The 17500-nt window shown below is 41.4% G+C and overlaps 2 protein-coding genes and 1 long non-coding RNA gene across 3 annotated transcripts in view; 1 reads left to right on the top strand and 2 right to left on the bottom strand.

The window, feature by feature from the left end:
• Positions 1-3332: 3332 nt before the first annotated feature.
• Positions 3333-6597, bottom strand: LOC137988021 (uncharacterized). Its single transcript, XM_068834087.1, has 3 exons — positions 6421-6597; positions 4520-4967; positions 3333-3853 (listed from the first exon to the last, which is right to left on the bottom strand). Exons 1-3 carry the CDS (start codon positions 6595-6597, stop codon positions 3333-3335), a joined length of 1146 nt encoding a protein of 381 aa, XP_068690188.1.
• Positions 6598-8804: 2207 nt separating this feature from the next.
• Positions 8805-13248, top strand: LOC137988020 (E3 ubiquitin-protein ligase DZIP3-like). Its single transcript, XM_068834086.1, has 3 exons — positions 8805-9541; positions 11420-11481; positions 13123-13248. Exons 1-3 carry the CDS (start codon positions 8842-8844, stop codon positions 13246-13248), a joined length of 888 nt encoding a protein of 295 aa, XP_068690187.1. The 5' UTR covers positions 8805-8841.
• A 3735-nt stretch (positions 13249-16983) lies between these two features.
• Positions 16984-17500, bottom strand: part of LOC137988043 (uncharacterized) — an 18315-nt gene continuing 17798 nt past the window's right edge. The window contains exon 3 of the long non-coding RNA XR_011120728.1: positions 16984-17414. This is a non-coding gene — a long non-coding RNA (uncharacterized lncRNA). The remainder of the gene's footprint in view (positions 17415-17500) is intronic.

Raw genomic sequence — 17500 nt, 5'->3', positions numbered from 1 at the left:
GTGACAACGAATTTTATTTCGACCATAATGAAAATACAATTACAGTCAATGAATGTCAAAGAAAGATATTCTTGGGTTTCTCTCACGTGGTCAACAGCCATGATTTTCAACGAAAACAAAGAAAACAAATTACCTAGTAATGAGTTCAATTCCCGGAGGATTGGATCGGGACACCAACATGTCGCCGTTTCATTGTTTGGGGACACCACTATGGCGGCCGTGATATCATGTGAAATCCAAGAAATGTTTATCTTTTGATGATTTTGAATGTTAAAAGATATGCAGATGTTATTCTTGAACGTTCCTTACGCGCTAATGAAGGTCATATTGGTGTTAATGAGAGTATATTGACCATAATGAAACAAATTTGGACACGAATGGATATTTTCTGGAAATGAACAGCAAAAGGTGTAAATAGAATATTTCATGGCCGCTTTCGAGATACGAAATTCCTCTTCTCGTGATGAAAAATATTTCACTCGTTTGCTGCGCTCACTCGAGAAATGTTTTTCAACACTCGAAGAGAAATTTTGTATCTCTGCGCTGCCATGCAATATCCTCTGTGTAATTGTTTGTGGTTCTTTCAGCTGCATTTTCGGGAAAGTCTTCCACAACACCCTCCCGGTAAGAATAAGTTTGTTCTGTCACGCAACAATTGAATAAATAAATAAATAAATAAATAAATAACTTTATAGATCGTTTTCACTGTCACGCAATAAAAAAATAAATCGAAAACCATCCAGTGGAAAAAGTCAAGAATTCGTGATGTTGTAGAAGATAAATGGAGAAGACACTTCTGCAAGTTTTAGGCCTGTGCGTTTCCCCAAACTTCAGATATTCGTCGAAATGTTTCGCAGAAATTTACAGAGCCCAGTATGAAAACGCCATGTTGGTGTACCTCTGTGGTGCACCAATATGGCGGCCGGAAAATAGTGTCAACATCTGTTACTTACTTTGGCTATCTAGACGAGTGATCATCTGTACTGAACAAACAGCTATTTACCTAAGCACTTTTCCTAATGCTTTAAATTCTAAAAAGGCTCATGAGATCAATATATATTTCTCAATAAACTCGATCGTCGCCTCGTGTCACGCACCGCTATAACTCAGAAATTCAAAATGCTCTGGTTTCCAAACGAAGCACGCTAGTCAGCTTTAAAATTGCAAATGGATACAAATTTACCGCCTCTTATGCCTGATGAGGATAAAAACTTTCGTGGCTCTTTAGTTTTGGATTTTAGAAAATGATGACGTCACGTGAAAACGATCTATTGGATGACACAATTACTGAAAATTCAGTAGTGTACACTGTGGTCCATTAATAATAATATTGATAAAAAAATGAAAATGTTCACAAAGTATTCCCAAACTAAACTAAAACTATTAGAAAGTTCTATGAATAGTAAAATGATCGAGCTTGGAATTACTAACTACGTATTTATTACTGACGTACTTTTTGAAATTCCTTAGGGTTATAATACTTCTGGTGCTAAAAATTAGCCTGGCACAACGTTTTTGAACTCTTAATAATCGAAGTAAGTCTTCATTTTTGGTGTTTCCCCACACTGTGCAACAATATTCAAATAACGGCCGAATTAATGCGTTGTATAATAGATTTCTTAGCTGATGATTAAGATATGTGTTAGTTCTCTTAAGCAAGCAAATTCTAGAATTTAATTTATCAATTAGGAAATCGATATGATTATCGCAGTTGAAATGTTTGTCTCTCTTAACGTCTAAAAGCTTTTCATCCTTGGCCTCCTCAATCGGAGTGCCACAAAGAGATAGACCAAGAGATGGATTACCAGAGTGCAACAGTTTTTTGTACAGTTCCTATGATTGAGATATTGAGATGATTGAAATATTGAAGAGAGGCTCACTTCGTGACTGGCAGCTGTCACAATCTCAGTATTTGTAAAACCTACGATTTTTTAAGTGCACAGGATGTACAAGTAAGATAAAGGAAGGGAAGACTCCTTCACTTGCGATGAAATGCTAAGTTCAGTCCGAGGTTTTCACAGAATATATTTCCGCTTGTTGTCTCGAGTTCGGGGATCGTGCATCTGAGCTGGTCAGCAAGGGGGAACACGAACACCAGAAAATGAGATGAAAGCTGGTTAATCAAAACAGGAGAGCACATTAAGGTAATAAATTGTCAAATGCAAATCTTTTAACTTGTGAAATTGTGCGTTAAGATTCTTTTGGAAGCGTAACAACAAACCGACAGTCCTTCAATATCACGTATTAGTAGTTCGCCCTTCACTCCTTCTCAGGAGCATAGGCGTTCGGCTTGGTCACACCCTACGGAAGCCTTCTTGTACCATCACCAGGCAAGCTTTGACCTGGAATCCTCCAGGGAGGCGAAAGAGAGGTCGTCCACGTAACACCTGGGGACGTTCGCTAAAGGCAGAGATCAAGTCCACGGGCAAGAGTTGGTAAAAACTAGAGAGGAATGCACAGGACAGGAGGCTATGGAGAGAGAATTTCCATTTCCTTCTCCTTCTCTTTCTCCACTGACGTTTTCCCAGATCTCTGCCATAGTTCGATGTCACTGACTCTATCTGACCATACCAACTAGCATCTTTGCAGATACCTTTGTTGATCTCCAAGTCTCTGAACCATAAAGTAAAACAGGCCTAATGTTGGAATTAAAGAGCCTCAGTTTGGTTTGTGTGGTGATGTACCTTGAGCTCCAGATATTTCTCATAGGAGCAAAGGAGGTGCGTGCCTTTTGAATTCCAATTTTGACGTCCGCGTCTGTGCCTCCTAGCTTGTCGATGGTACTACCGAGGTAACTGAAAGATTCCACGTCCTTAAGTGGCTCCCCTCTTAGGGTGACTGAATGTTCAGTTGTTGTGTTCAGCCTCAATATCTTAGTCTTACGTCTGTGGATGTTCAGCCCCAGCTTTGGACAGATGTTGTTCAGGTCTGATGTTTTCTCCTTAACTGCCTTAAGTTATGCAAAAGGAGAGCCAAGCCATCAGCATAGCTGAGGTCGTCCAATTGGGTCAAAGGTGTCCACTGGATTCCATTTCTCGTGTTTGTTGTAGTTTTTTTTGTAATCCAGTCAATAGCCAGTAGGAACAGAAATGGTGATAAAAGACATCCCTGCCTGAGTCCACTAAGAACCTCAAAACCAGCGGAGATCTTGCCCGTATATCTGACTTTGCATGCCATGCCCTAATAGGTGTTGCGAATCAGGGTGACAAATTTCTCAGGAATCGCATAATGTCTCATAAGCTCCTAAAGAGACTCTCTGTCAAAACTGTCCAAAACCTTTTCGTAATCCACAAAGTTGACGTAGAGGGAAGAATTTCATTCAATGGACTGCTCTACGATAATTCGTAGAGTAGCAATCTGGTCCGAACAAGATCTTTCTCTACGGAAGCCAGCTTAGTTGTCTCTAAGCTTATCATCCACCGTAGTCTCTCCAGAATGACTCTACAAAGAAGCTTTCCCAGCACTGATAGGAGCATTATACTTGGACAGTTCCCGCAATCACGCCGGTCACCTTTCTTGGGAAGCTTGACCAAGTATCCCATCTTCCAATCGACAGGTACAACCTCCTCCTGCCAGATCTTACCTAGCAAGCTATACAGCATGTCTGTTGAGGTGTATATGTCTGCCTTGATAGCTTCAGCGGGTACTCCATCTGGGCCCGAAGCTTTTCCGTTATTTAGGAGACCGATGGCTCTCTTAATCTCTCCCCTGCTTGGTCTGCCACAGCTGATCTCAAGATCTGCTTCTGGAGCTGGTATATTTGGCCTCTTTGGCGGAGCAGGACGGTTGAGAAGTTCCTGAAAGTGTTCAGCCCATCTCTTCAACTGATCATCCGAATTGTTCTTGATTGGGTCTGCTTTTTCGATGTATCGTACAATTCATGTCCCCTTTGGCTGCTGCTCCCTCAGCTTCCTGGGCCAGGCCTTCTATGAATCTCTTCTTGTCTTCTCTAATACTTTTCCTTACAGCCTTATGTGCCTCTTTATACTTTTCCCGTGCTGCTCTTTTACTTGCACGGGTGCGGCTGTTGTTTAGAACACTCTTTCTTTTCCGTCTTTCCTGCACTTTCTGTAATGTCTCATGAGAAATCCACTCCTGGTGTTGCAACTTTCTCCTTCCCAGTACTTCCTCACAGGCGTTGAACCAAGTCTCTTTTGTTAGTTGCATTGCCAATGGTTCTGTAGGTCTGTGCTTTCATCTTCCAGTAAGTTCAGGAGTACTTGGTACCTATTATTAAGGGATAGGTGGAACCTATCCAAAACATCTATGTCCTTCAAGAATCCCACATTGTAACAAGGTCTTGTGCTCCGAGTTAACCAGACCCTCTTCAGCTTCATCTTTATAATAGCCAGTACAAGATGGTTATCGGAGGCTGCGTCAGCTCCCCGGTAGACCCGGACATCCAACAATGACCGTCTAAACATCTGCCCAGTACATACGTGATCTATCTGGTTCTCTGACCTACGGTCCGGAGATCTCCATGTAGCCTTATGAGTTCTTCTGTGTGGAAATACACTACCTCCTATGACCAATCTGTTTGATTCACAAAGGTCTGCAAACATTTCTCCATTTTCATGCATTTCACCAAGACCATGGCGTCCCATTACTTCCTTATAACCGCGGTTATCAACCCCAATCTTCGCATCGAAGTCCCCCATAAGTATGGTCATGTCCTTCTCTTTCAACTTGTAAAGAATACTCTGCAGTCTATCGTAGAATTGATCTTTAACTTCCTCATCTTTATCATTCGTGGAAGCATAACATTGAGCAATGTTTAACGCCATTTTCCTCATTTTGGTTCTGAAGGAGGCAATGATGATCCTTGGGCCTGCAGCCTTCCATGTGATGAGAGCTTGTTGGGCTTCCTGCGAGAGCATTAAGGCTACACCCTCAGTATATGGAGCGTTCATATTTTCATGACCGGAATAGTGTACCAGCTCTCTTGTTGTTAGCCTCATCTGACCTGACTGTCAGTTCGCAAACACTTAATAGTCAGTTCTCAAACGTCCGCAAGTAAGATTATAATTTAAAAAATGCCCGTAAAATCAAGTACTAGCTACTGTTTGTGTTGTCAACCAAAGAGTTGGCGTCCTTTACATAATTTCCCCTTGCCATTGAAGGTGCTCTAGTAAAACATAATTGAGGGCCTCCACGGACTTGGCATTTAGTTGTCAACAACTATTTGTCATCGACTACTCAATAGTTATCGACAACTAAAAAACGCAGTGGACAAGGAACATTTGGGTCACTTGTGTCGGAAGAAATCGGCATGCTACACACTACTTCAGCAAACAAGCGTTCTTAGATCTTTAGATTATCGGAAAGTAACTCGTCGAACGCAATAACTGAAAGGTCTTCATTCGAACATATCATTCAATCATTTATTCATAGCAATAAATTACACTTAAACTTAACTTAGTGTCGCATTTTTGATGCTGCAATAATACAGACTATTGATTTACCGATTTCAAATACCACAACTAACTTACGCGTTGATACCTAAATTACATGCAAAGTTAACTTGACATGGTGTTTCTTATACAGACCATCGATTTGGCGATTCCAACGTACCACAACTTGCTTAACTTACGCGTTGATAATACTAAATTAAAATTCGTATGTCAACTTATCTTGAATTAATACAACGGTAAAATACTACAACTAGCTTAGCTATAACACTAAATTGCCTTGTAAAGTTAATTGCGCACGAGCTTGGCCGTTTAGGTGTGAGCATGTCTTAAGGAGCTGGATGGTGGTCTTCTGACGGTTGTCGTATTGCTCCCAGATGTCAAAGTGCCTGGCTTGGAGGCTATTGAGTTTGCGCTGCATACGCTTAAGTTTTTTGTCTGATACGAGCCTAATGGTTACGGCAGTTAGTCTGGCCTCTCTGTCAAGAAGCTCGATCAACAAATACAGGGGAAGTCCACTCTGCCCACCAGCTCTTCTGCTTAGGGCATTATGCCACCCTTCAATATCGTTGTTCGTACGAATCGCCTGTCGGTAGACGCTCCAGTCCTTGGGTGTGAATATGGTGTTCTCCATTGCCTTTTGATGTAGTCTACCAGATCACGAAGGGGCTGTATCTGGGCCTCAACACTGAGACGAACGAACATAGGTGTGATCTCGTGAAACGACAGGAAGGGAAGGGAAAGGCCATCAGCTCCCTAATGTAGCGGTGAACACGGTCATCGCTGGTTTAAGCCACCTGGAGTGCCAGCTCTTGCACCTTTTACAAAGAAATAACTAAATATGTTAGTGATGCAGGTATGACATCAAGCGATTGGGGGCCTTGAAAATTCTACATCCTAATAACAAACAACAAAGTGGTCATACCTTTTTCGTCATTTACTGAAGTCAAGGAATTCGATTCCGATGGTCGTGGGGACGATATCTCAAATGATGACGGAATGTCAAAGTTACCTGTTTCTTCGAATTCGAGTCTTGTGCTCTCAGCGATTGGAAGGGAATTGTCGGTAGGACTGTCACCACAGTAAAGGCATCGCCAAACAACCTCCTCCCCTGATCAGACCGCAGCCCTGTACTGGTCTCTCGTGATGCTTGCCTGACAACGCCGGTGTTGCCACTTTTTGTAGCCATCACATAAAAGTGCTTCTTGACGTGACGTTACTTCTTCGGTGCAGAAGATGCAATAGAAGCTTTCTATTTGTAATAATGTTTCGGTGACGAGTTGTTGCGAGAGTATTCCGAGAAGTTAAGTGGAGTGAAGGGTCATGAAATGAACAAGAAATCACACTCCTTTTTGATGCAGTGCTCAGTTTCATGACGAATCGAGATCGCAGTAATGTGATTGGTAGATATTGTTGGCGTTTTCAGTTCTTTTTTTAGGATACATAAGGTACGGGATAAAGGAAGTGCAGCCCAGTGGTTAGGGCGCTTGTCTTGATATCCGGATATCCCGGATTCAAGACACGTTCTACCACTGGCTGAATTTGTTCCTGGTAGTCCCTGGTTCAACTTCTCAGCTGCACTTGTAAATAACCAACTGTTTTGCCTCCGGCAATTTGGGATTCTTGACAGTTGTTGTTGAATGTTCTGTTCTGTCGTAATTATGTTTCATTGGCCTTGAAAAGCCCCCATGGGGAGTGGTCAATTATGTATGTATGTATGTATGTATGTATGTATGTATTGCAACAATATCCTATTGAAGATGAAAAAGTCTGACCTCCTTAGTAGGAGGATTATTAATCCTAGTGCGAATAAAAGTGTGAGTTGTGCTTACCGTATTTATTCGCCGATCCCGGCTATAAGCCGAGACCCTAAAAACTAAGAAAAATTCTCGGCTATAATTACTTGTCAAAAAAATTCCCTGAGCGTCCATTCAAGAAAGCGCTCCTCTCAAGCAACATGTTGAAAGCTACTGGTATTGTGCAATAAAATCTCTGTGTTTTATTGCTTGTCAACTATTAGCGAGTCAGGACAAACGTGAATTCTAATTGATCCTAACTGAACTATAAAACGAAAAAAAAAAATTAAAATTGTAAAAATTGGCTGGTTAACAGTGCGTTTAAGATGGGAATTGAACTCGCGGGAAGTAAATTCCATCGGATCATTCCGCAAATAAACAAGGCTGCGCTCGTCTGTTCAAACTTTTGTTTCGCTCTGAATCTTCCGTTGACTATGTAATCCTCTTACACGCAAGCTTTTGTCACTAAGCTTTCAAAACAGTACAGAGTACACGTAATATACGAGGTTCTTGAACTGACTGTCGGACGTTTGCGAACTGACCGTTGGCGAAACGACTGACCTTTATTACTCATTGCGTACCATGTACCGCGAAGCCAGCAACTACCGGAAAGGCAACTTCTCCTGCATATATTATTTACTGTGTATCGCGTACCGCGTAGCCAAAAACTAAAATGTAAAGAAAGCAAAATTATCAGCCTATGTCGATTACATGCAACTTTATTCTAGTCACAGAGAAGCGCGACCTCTACAACATACTCAAAATTTAGAACTAGCTATCGTGTGCAGCTGAATGGGTGACATCGGACTCATTCTCAACGCCAAGAGTTGCGAGTTCCTATTATTTAGACGACCCAAGGCCCAACGTCACCAAAAGAATGAGGAAGATATTAGTTTCTCGGTAAATGGGACAGTTATAAAGCCAAGAACCAGTTGCAAGCTACTTGGTGTTCACATAGATGAAAATATGAACTTCAGTAAACTTGTTACATCATTATGTAAGGCAACAAGCAGACAAATAGCGATCATTAGCAGGTTTAAGAAGCTGTTGAGGACTAAAACAAAGCTTTTGTTGTATAAAGCCTATATTCTACCTCATTTTACCTGTTGCTCTACTCTATGGATGCATTGTGGCAAAACAGGTGCTGGCAAACTCGAAAAGCTAAACGAGCGTGCTATGTAATGTATTTTTTAATGACAACATTAGTATCTATGACGAATTACTAGTAAAGGCACATATGCCAAGCCTGCAAAATAGAAGGGTTCAGGACATGTGCATACTCGTATACAAAGCTATCTATGCAACTACACCAACAGCTATTAGTATGGACTGCATACTTTTAGGTTAATTTGAGAGAATATTACCAGAAAACCCATATTTTGGTCTGAAATGGAATAAGGGTTTTACTAGTTAGAAACAGGCCGGACACCCACACCATTTTCCCGGAGTACCTCCCCCCAACTCATGCGAACGTGCACACACCCAAGCACGGGAGTTTTGTTACCTGACATTGTCATGACATTCACATTATTCTTTATTCAAAGATGTCGTAAAGGACAATTAAGACGTACTAAGTTCCATCTAATCCATTCCTAGTAATACTACCGCACTTCTACCTGGCACACTGTACTTGTCAAATGACCGCCACTGCAGACCCAGATGAAGTGCTTCGTTCAACAACTGGAAAAGCAAATTTTCAACGTATTGCACGACTGTTAGTAAGTGGAGGCACTACGCTACTGAGAGAGATTTTTGATGTGTATTGTCCACCAAGTAATCTTCCTACAATACTAAAAAATCCAGCTACAAAGAAACAACTCAAATCAGCGAAGCTCACCAAGCCACAGTGGAACTGTCTTTACCCTTCCCCAGGGGTGTACGGTGAGTCAAAAGATTTTGATGTTACATTGCTTTTCAGGTTGCTGAGGACAATATGCAACCTCAGCCCTCCTACCACAGGCTGGGATGCTCTGCCAACCAATACAGACCACTGTCTAGTTGCAGATTTGGCAAGAATCAAATATTATCGCAACTCAGTATATGGTCATGGCAAAATGGAGATAGCAGATGAATTCGAGTTTTTATCGCTGTGGCAGGAAATAAGTGGAGCCCTTGTTAGAATTGCAGGCCAAATTAGCCTTGTGAAGAAGCATGAGTGGCAGGATGCCATTGATAAATTTTTAAAGGAACCCCTCACAGCAGAGGACGAAAGAAATGTAGAAGAACTTCTGAGCTGGTATAAAAGCGATATAGATGTTAAGAAATCCTTAGATGAACTGAAAGTTATAACTAAAGAAGGAATGGATCAGTTGAAAGGTGTTATGGATCAGTTGAAAGGTAATAATAAATATCTGTATCATCACTTTAGGACATATAGCTTCATTACTGATGAATTTCCCTGTGAGCATTAGTCCTAGTTAAAGGAATGGGGGACCGTATTAGTACGATCTCTTTTGCGCTACGTAACAGACTGAACCACAAGGGGAGAGGAGGCAATTCGCAGTTTACTTAGGTGTTGATTCGTGGCTAAGCATTGCATTTACAGTTGTACCCTTACTCTGGGCTCTTAGCTCAATCGGAAGAGCAACGTCGGGAGACGGATTGTGTTTGCCTGGTGTGTTTTGCCATTTCTTTTCCATTCAGAGGGAGATGAGTCTTTATTTAGCACTTTAAATAGGCTTCCCAACAAGGGTATTGAGCGGGGCAAAAAAAAACAACAACAACAAAAAAAATCGGCGAAAATAATCTGATACCGGTCAAGTCAGAAAGAGTTCCTCTGCGAGATCTCCTTCCCAGACCGCACTCGACTCGCTCGGCCGTTTCACATTTTCTCACAGGGTTACACCCAGGATTTCTCAATAGACCGTTTTACCGGTAAGGCGGCCATTTTGTTTTGTGTTGTTTCGAAAGACAGTATGGGATGCTCAGGGGGCAAATTGAAATATATTTGCCGGTTGTGCATCCCATAAAAGCTATTTGAAACAATAGAATTCAAAATGGCCGCCGTCTCGGTAATTAGTGTTACCTGTGATAAATGGTCTTCTGAGCTGTCTGAACATGTGTCTCGCCAGCAAAAAAAAAAAACCCTTGTGTTCATTACCACCGGACCACTGGCTACGAGAATATGAATTTTTCAAATAAACATCGTGTTAAGAGCTAACCAGTAGACTAACTGGGCGCTATTGTCAGCTTTTACATGACATCACGGCCGCCATGTTGATGTCCCCAAACAAAGAAACGGCGGCCATGTTGGAGTCCCGACCCAATCCTCCGAATATTGAACTCTATTGTCAAGTAAACGTTCTCTTTTGTTTTGATTGAAAAACATGGCTGTTGATCGTGAGAGTGAAACCCAAGAAGTCGCTAGGCTTAACAGTGCCAGGTCTAATGGTTATGAGTATCGCTTCAGACGCGAGCGATCCGCAGTCAACACCAGCATCCAGATTTTTTCTCTGGCAAGACACATCTTCAGACGGCTCAGACGATCATCCCTCATGGGTAATACCTAAGTTCTCAATTGAGAACAGGAAATAAGTGGAGCCCTTGTTATAATTGCAGGCCAAATAAGCCCTGTGAAGAAGCATGAGTGGCAGGATACCATTGATATTTTTTTAAAGGAACCCCTCACAGCAGAGGACGAAAGAAATGAAGAAGAACACCTGAGCTGGTATAAATGCGATATAGATGTTAAGAAATCCTTAGATGAACTGAAAGTTATAACTAAAGAAGGAATGGATCAGTTGAAAGGCGTCCATTGATTGCTCGAAGAAAGGATTCCTATGATTCAGGCAAATGAAGAGAATCTGCAAAGCCTTGAGAAATCTTGGGTGTTACCCTTTGGGAAAATGTGAAAAGGGTTAATCATTCCGCTCGCCGTTTTCCTTTTTTTTTTTTGCTCTATACCCCACTACAAAAGCAGCTTATGTAGGTAGTTAAAATCTCATTGCATATTCTACAGTAGCTCACGTAGGAAACGTTTCGCAACATCTGTCTTTTGAATGGTTTATTTGGGACAAGTCGAGAAAGCTTACAAAAAGGCTCTTAAGTATATTGTACAGGAAGTACGGAAGGTTATTTTAAAATACAAAATTGACGCTAGATTTTTCATTTCAAATGTTAACAAAACGTTTTTGGGTGTATTATTATAATGTTTATACACCATTCAAGTGCCATTGAATTAAATTTGTTCATACAATAATGCTTTGCTCCTTTCAGAACATCTGACAAGACAGAGCACCACAGGGTCGAGTCCGCAAGTTGGAGCCTCAGAGGTGATGGTGAGTTAACCGACTCCAAAGTACATTTGTCCAGAGTGGAATGTTTTTTTTTCTTTTTTCGATTATTGCGTTCAATAGAACGCAGTTCTAATGCAGACTTAATTGATATTTTTTGGACAACCGGTGCATCTATCTTGGGACTCCAAATTGTACCCCCCACAGAATACAGCAGGGGCAAACACGGATGACATCATCACCATTGCTATTTGTGACGCTATTTGGGAAAACCAAATGAAAATTGCGCTGAGCTGTTTTTCACAGCAGCGCATTTGTTGGATTTGCAATGGAGTATAGTCATGGAAACATTTGTTTGACGTCCACCTAAATTTTACTTTCAAAGGAAAGTCGTTGAGGGGCGCAAGTTACTTATAACGGCTGTAACGCGTTTTTGACCTTCAATGTAATCGGACTCCAGGAAACTCTAGGACCCCAGGATTTCGGCTTCCGGCCAGACAATATGACAGTAGCTCTGATGAGGAGGAGACGAAAACTGATGTTTCAGAACTCGATAGAGGGCCAACGTTCTTGTTAGGAACGACCACGCGCTTTGGGCGCCAAGTGTGGATACACAATAGGCTAATTTCATGACAGGTGTTTCTTTAACGTCAGTTAAGTTACTTAATGTTCTTAGGTGCTCACTTCTCTAACAGTACTGCGGATTCGGAGTTTTGTAAAAATGTCTAAGGTTTGGCGGATTTTGCGAAAAACTAGTACGGATCGACGGATTTGCTGACTCCTATTCACCCCCCTCATGTAGCATTTGTGAGCGATTGGCTTACAAGAAAGGTCTTCAAAAGGTCTTAATTAAAGAGAGGAGGAGCCGACGACGATTGTTCTTTAGTAGGGGTATGACAGACAAATCCGACGATAGGGTAGGGTATCTGAACACCATTTTGGCCCGAGGGGGCGGGAATCCAATCTTCAAAAGTTCAAATGCCCGAGCTTTTCCCCGTTTCACGCTGCTTTCATTTCGATGTGATTTAATTAGTGAGAGATATAGTCCCGTCATTTAGGAAGCACACCATTGACTATTCATCTATCGAATTGTTCGAATTTTACGAAATATTTAATAGTTTAATAGTTTATAGTAATTGCTGGTGTTTGTTTGTTGGCGCTAATTCGCCGATCAACTCGAAACTTCAATATCCTCCCCCCTGTCTGTCACACCCTACTAAAGATTCATTGTCGTCGGTTCCTCCTTTCTTTAATAAAGACCTTTTGATGACCTTTGTGCGCCATTCGCTCAAAAATGCTACATCTCTTCCTTTAAACTCTTCCATCTCGTCCAAACACGTGTTTTATAGCTGTTAGCGACTTCGGCGCCCGAAAAAAAAAATCCTTTGAAACCTGACACTTCTGGTTCAATTTCCCCACCCCACGCAGGCAAAGGTCAAATTCCCTACTCCCCCGACACAGAAGATAGTGAAATGCCTGGGGTTTGCCCGGGTGGGAGGGATGTTGAAATTTCAATTTGATCGGTGCAAAATGCATTGAAATTTCATTAAGCCCGATTTTCCCAATCAGAGCCACATTTTAAAATACCAAACCTAGCATACTCGAACGCACTCTCTAATCTACGATTACTGCTAATATTTTGAAATGAATTTTCATCGATTCAGGCCATTTCGCTCTGTTTTACAGGAGCTAAGCGCATTTGAAGAAGCTACTTGGAATGGCCGCATTGTTTGTGAGTCAGAAGATGGGGTGAATGCAGTGTACCAGAAATATGAACAACTTAAAGCACTGCAAGATGAACTTGGAGACTAGATTCGATTCTCAGAACGTGGGATATCTCGAAACGTGTCGTAGCGACCTACGACGATTTGTCAACAAAGTTAAACGAATACAGGCGTTCTTTACTTATTGAGGGCAGTTTGGCAGTGGCGGGAAACAGTTTGTCATTGCCGGGTACCATTCTGACTAACTGTTTTGCGCTTGGATTGGGGTCGATCCTAACCGTTGGAGCTTTTTTTTATGCAGTAAAAGGGCTCAAATGTTCGTCAAAGAAAAAAGAACCCGAATTGCCACAATTAGCGAACGAGCTATCGGAAACACTTGGTCAGTTAAAAGAGGCGATATATGTTAGAGGCAAAAAGATGGACTCTTTCGCGCAATGCCTAGTTGACATTGTCGTGTTTTGTTGCGAGCATCCAAATAAGCTGGTAGTGTTGAAAGAATGTGGACACGTCTCTACACAAGACATTTTGAGGGACATTAATACATTCACGTCACTATTAGCTGACGTTTGCAGCATCAGTATCAAAAATTCAAAAGAAATTCACGAGGAGAGGATTCTTGGTGAAGAAGAAGCAATTGTGTCTATGAACAAAGAACCTGGGGTCATAGATGATGACAGCTGTGCTGTCATTGAGGAGAAAACTATAATGAAGCTGATAAAATTGATCACAGCACCAGTTATTGTGACAACTGGAAAGATGAAACAGTGAAGCACGTAATATCCAAGTACATAAAACATAACACTGAGGTGGAACAACCAAATGAACTATAGATTTTTAAAATGTACTTGATAATTAAGCAAGAACATGTGTTAAATTCACAGCAGTTGAATTGGTGAGTACACAGAAAAACTAAGTTGACTCTCAGTACCTTAAAATTCCGACAATAAGCACCCCCCCCTCCCAAATTGCCCCCAAATCTCAGACAGAAGAATCCTTCCGAGCCTAACCACCCCTCCTTTTCCCCGGATGTAAGCCCATGAGCTTATATTTGGATTTTGACTTAATCTAAATGTAACTTCTGAATGCAAGCCTCCTATTGAAGAGCTTGCTTTGTATATTTATCTCGTAAGAGCATCCTCAGTGGCGTTCATGACTGTAGAACTTGCTTTGTGTTTCATATCGAGAAGTTTAAAGAGTGTTATCATCCGGTGTTCTTGCGTACGCCACAAACTGTCAACAATTGTGACACGCAACATCTCCTAACATTATTGAAACGCAAATTCCTAACATTGATACCCTATCCCCTCCCCTCCCCTCTCCCTAAAAATAGACGTTTTTGCAGATACAGTGGCCGTTTTCAATTCTATTGTTTCAAATAGCTATTATGGGATGCCCAAGGGGGCAAATACATATTAATTTGCCCCGTGAGCGTCACATAATGTCTTTCGAAACGATAAAAATCAAAATGGCCGCCGTATCTGCTATCTATTAGGTCTACTAATAATAACTCCAGTGTAATGGCCTTTGGAAAAATGTAAACAAAGGGCTTATGGCCGAACTTTTACAGCATTTTTCTCAACCTTGTGAGAGGGGATCCACTGAGATAATATCTAGGTGATCTTTATTATTCCACTTCTTTTTGGTTTGTGTTTTGTTTATTCTTCCCATATTGGCAAAATTATTAATCATTAATTAGTATTGATTAGCTGGATGTCTGCACAGACGTAGCCTGCGTAGCTGTCGGTATTGTAGGCGCGCGGAACAAAGTCCTCCACCCTATTCTGCACGCGGCTTCGCTGCCAAAACGTTATTACACGTCCCCACAATACCGCCACAAAACTTTATTCCGCGCGTCCACAATACCGCCAGCTACGCAAGCTAGCACAGACGCAAACCGACGTGTACTCGTCTTTTGATTTGTGTCGGATTGGGGATCATCGTTCTCACCGGCAAACAGACTGTGGTATGCGATACCTAAATTTGTGTTATAGCGTTAGAGAATTGCAGAGGCCCACATGTTAAAGTAATCATGTAAAATAAAAAAATGTCCGGTCATCGCGATAATTCGCGAACAAGAATTAAATTCACGCTTTTTTTGGTAAGTACGAAGTCGAATGAAAAGTATTTACGGAACTAAACTGTAAGTGGCAGTGACAATGAATGTAAATATTTTCCTATTGGTACGTTAACACGTAAGCCGCTATGGCGTTAATTTAGCCTTTTGTTATATGGCGTATATAAGGTTTGACATTTGTAAGATATTCATCTCAGCTCTCGAACTTTTCAAGTTTTACAATGATTTTTTTTTTTGCATGTAATTTAGGTTGTTTTACCTCTAACCCCCAGAGGTTGGTGCGCCTGCTTTTGGTTGGGGAATACGTTCCCATATTTCCCACTGGGTTTTTGGGTTTTCGTATCAGGCGGCGGCACAAAAATTTTGTAACCTGAGTGGTGATTTAGTTGTGACTAGTTGTATACTGTTCAGTCTGTGTACCTTTGTTGGACGACATTGAATCACTCGGCTCCGAGTTCGAGCTGCACGCGCATTCTTGTGTATGAGTGGTGAGTTTAAATAGGAAATCAACATATTGCACTCAGGACATTAAGGTGACAACAGACAATTAAATATTAGAGCGATAAATATATAGCACAATGCAGCGCTCGGGTTTATTGAATAACCCTTGAAAGTAGGTGGGCTACGAATTTTACAGTAATTTTAAGTGGTGGAATCTCAGATACAAATTGAGTACTTAAAGACCCACCTTCAACCGACAAGCTTCTCGACCGTTTGCTTTTGTTATGGAAATTCGCATTGCTTATCGTAGCGATCCGATTGGATGAATTTCAGCTTTGGCTGGAAATTGTTCCACGGCACGGCCTGTCAGTTGAAGGTGGGCCTTTAAATTTGGCAATAGTTGCTGATCCTAGCTTATTGGTTGCAGTTTTCATGTAAAGACTGATCCATGGTAAACTGCTCAGAAATACTCAGAACCCTGAAGGGAGATATATAGGTGTATTGCTCCCGCATGTTCTGATAGCCTACTATATTAAGGCTTCGGTTTACGAAACGAAAATTGAAATTAAATGTTGAAGATTAATGAAGAGCATACTTTAGCGTTCAATAAACGAAGAAAGACGTTGGCGAAGCTTAACAGTTTTTATGTGGATGTAATCCTTTTCCATTTTTACTTGGCTTGTTATTCCACGTATCCGTATATTTTTGAATCCGGAACTTTTTCTTTCCGGATTCAAATATATTCCCATTCATATACGTAGCGTATTCAAATCGAATTTGCCTTTATTCACTCTAGCACTCAGGACTCCTCAACGAAACAGTAATATTTCAATGCTTTTACCTTTACAGTACGCTATGTCTAACTGGAGCAAAACTATTGCAAAATGGCCACCAATATTCGCAACAACAGGAAATTGGGATTGGCGGTAAGGTTTAAAAGTGAGAAGGCTGCTGAAAAAGGGAGATTAAAGACAACGACATAAATGTGATGTTCCAGTGCGTTTAGATGAAAGGCCAGAGTGAATGAAGAAACATAATGCGTGAAGTCTACGATAATTGGCACAAATAAAAGTTCAGCCTAGTTCTCTGAGCTTTAATGGCTTGATCGAGGCAGTCGTGACCACCCTCCCCTCTCTCCGGGCATTTGTCATTTTGCCTTTCCCAATGGTGGGCATTTATTGGAGAGGGTTTGCTCGGGGTGTTGGGCGTTTTGCAATTTTTTCGTCAATAGGGGATTTATTTATTTTTTCCAGTATATAGGTAGAACATCGTTCGCTTTGCTGCTCGAAAGACCAATAATACGATATTAAAGGGTCACGTTGAAGCCAAAATGCCTTTTTTTGATATTGTTAAGTAAAATACTCATTCAAGCAATTTTGGTCATGCTTGGGTTTTATATTTTTACCGTTTTTCCAAGAAAATGTTCATTCTGGCTTTGTCCCGTGGGTGGGGCATTTGCACACTTTCTTTTGTATAGAAGAGGACTTTTTGTACGGAACAGCTAACCCCACTGTTTGCAGTTGTCCGAACAAAAAAATGACAAATTCCCAGGAGAGTGGTCACGCTTGGAATAACTTTACCTTGTCAAATCACAGCTGGAAGAGCGAGGCCTGGAAGCTAAATCTTCTTCAGTATGGAGCCGATGCAGCTAAGGTATACTTGTTTATATCCTTGTAGCGCCCATCACCTCGAACGATGACAGTCACTGTTCCGTAATCCTGCGGCCCGTTCAGACTGACCTAAACAAAGTTAGCATGGCCACCAGAAATGTCATTATATGGAGTACCGGGGTTACATTTGCCTTGGTTGAATGTCTTTTTGCAAG

The sequence above is a fragment of the Montipora foliosa genome, unplaced genomic scaffold, assembly GCF_036669935.1.
Source record: "Montipora foliosa isolate CH-2021 unplaced genomic scaffold, ASM3666993v2 scaffold_403, whole genome shotgun sequence".
Classification (NCBI taxonomy): domain Eukaryota; kingdom Metazoa; phylum Cnidaria; class Anthozoa; order Scleractinia; family Acroporidae; genus Montipora; species Montipora foliosa.
Note: the sequence above shows the minus strand (reverse complement) of the source record. Positions and strands in the feature narration are given on the sequence as shown.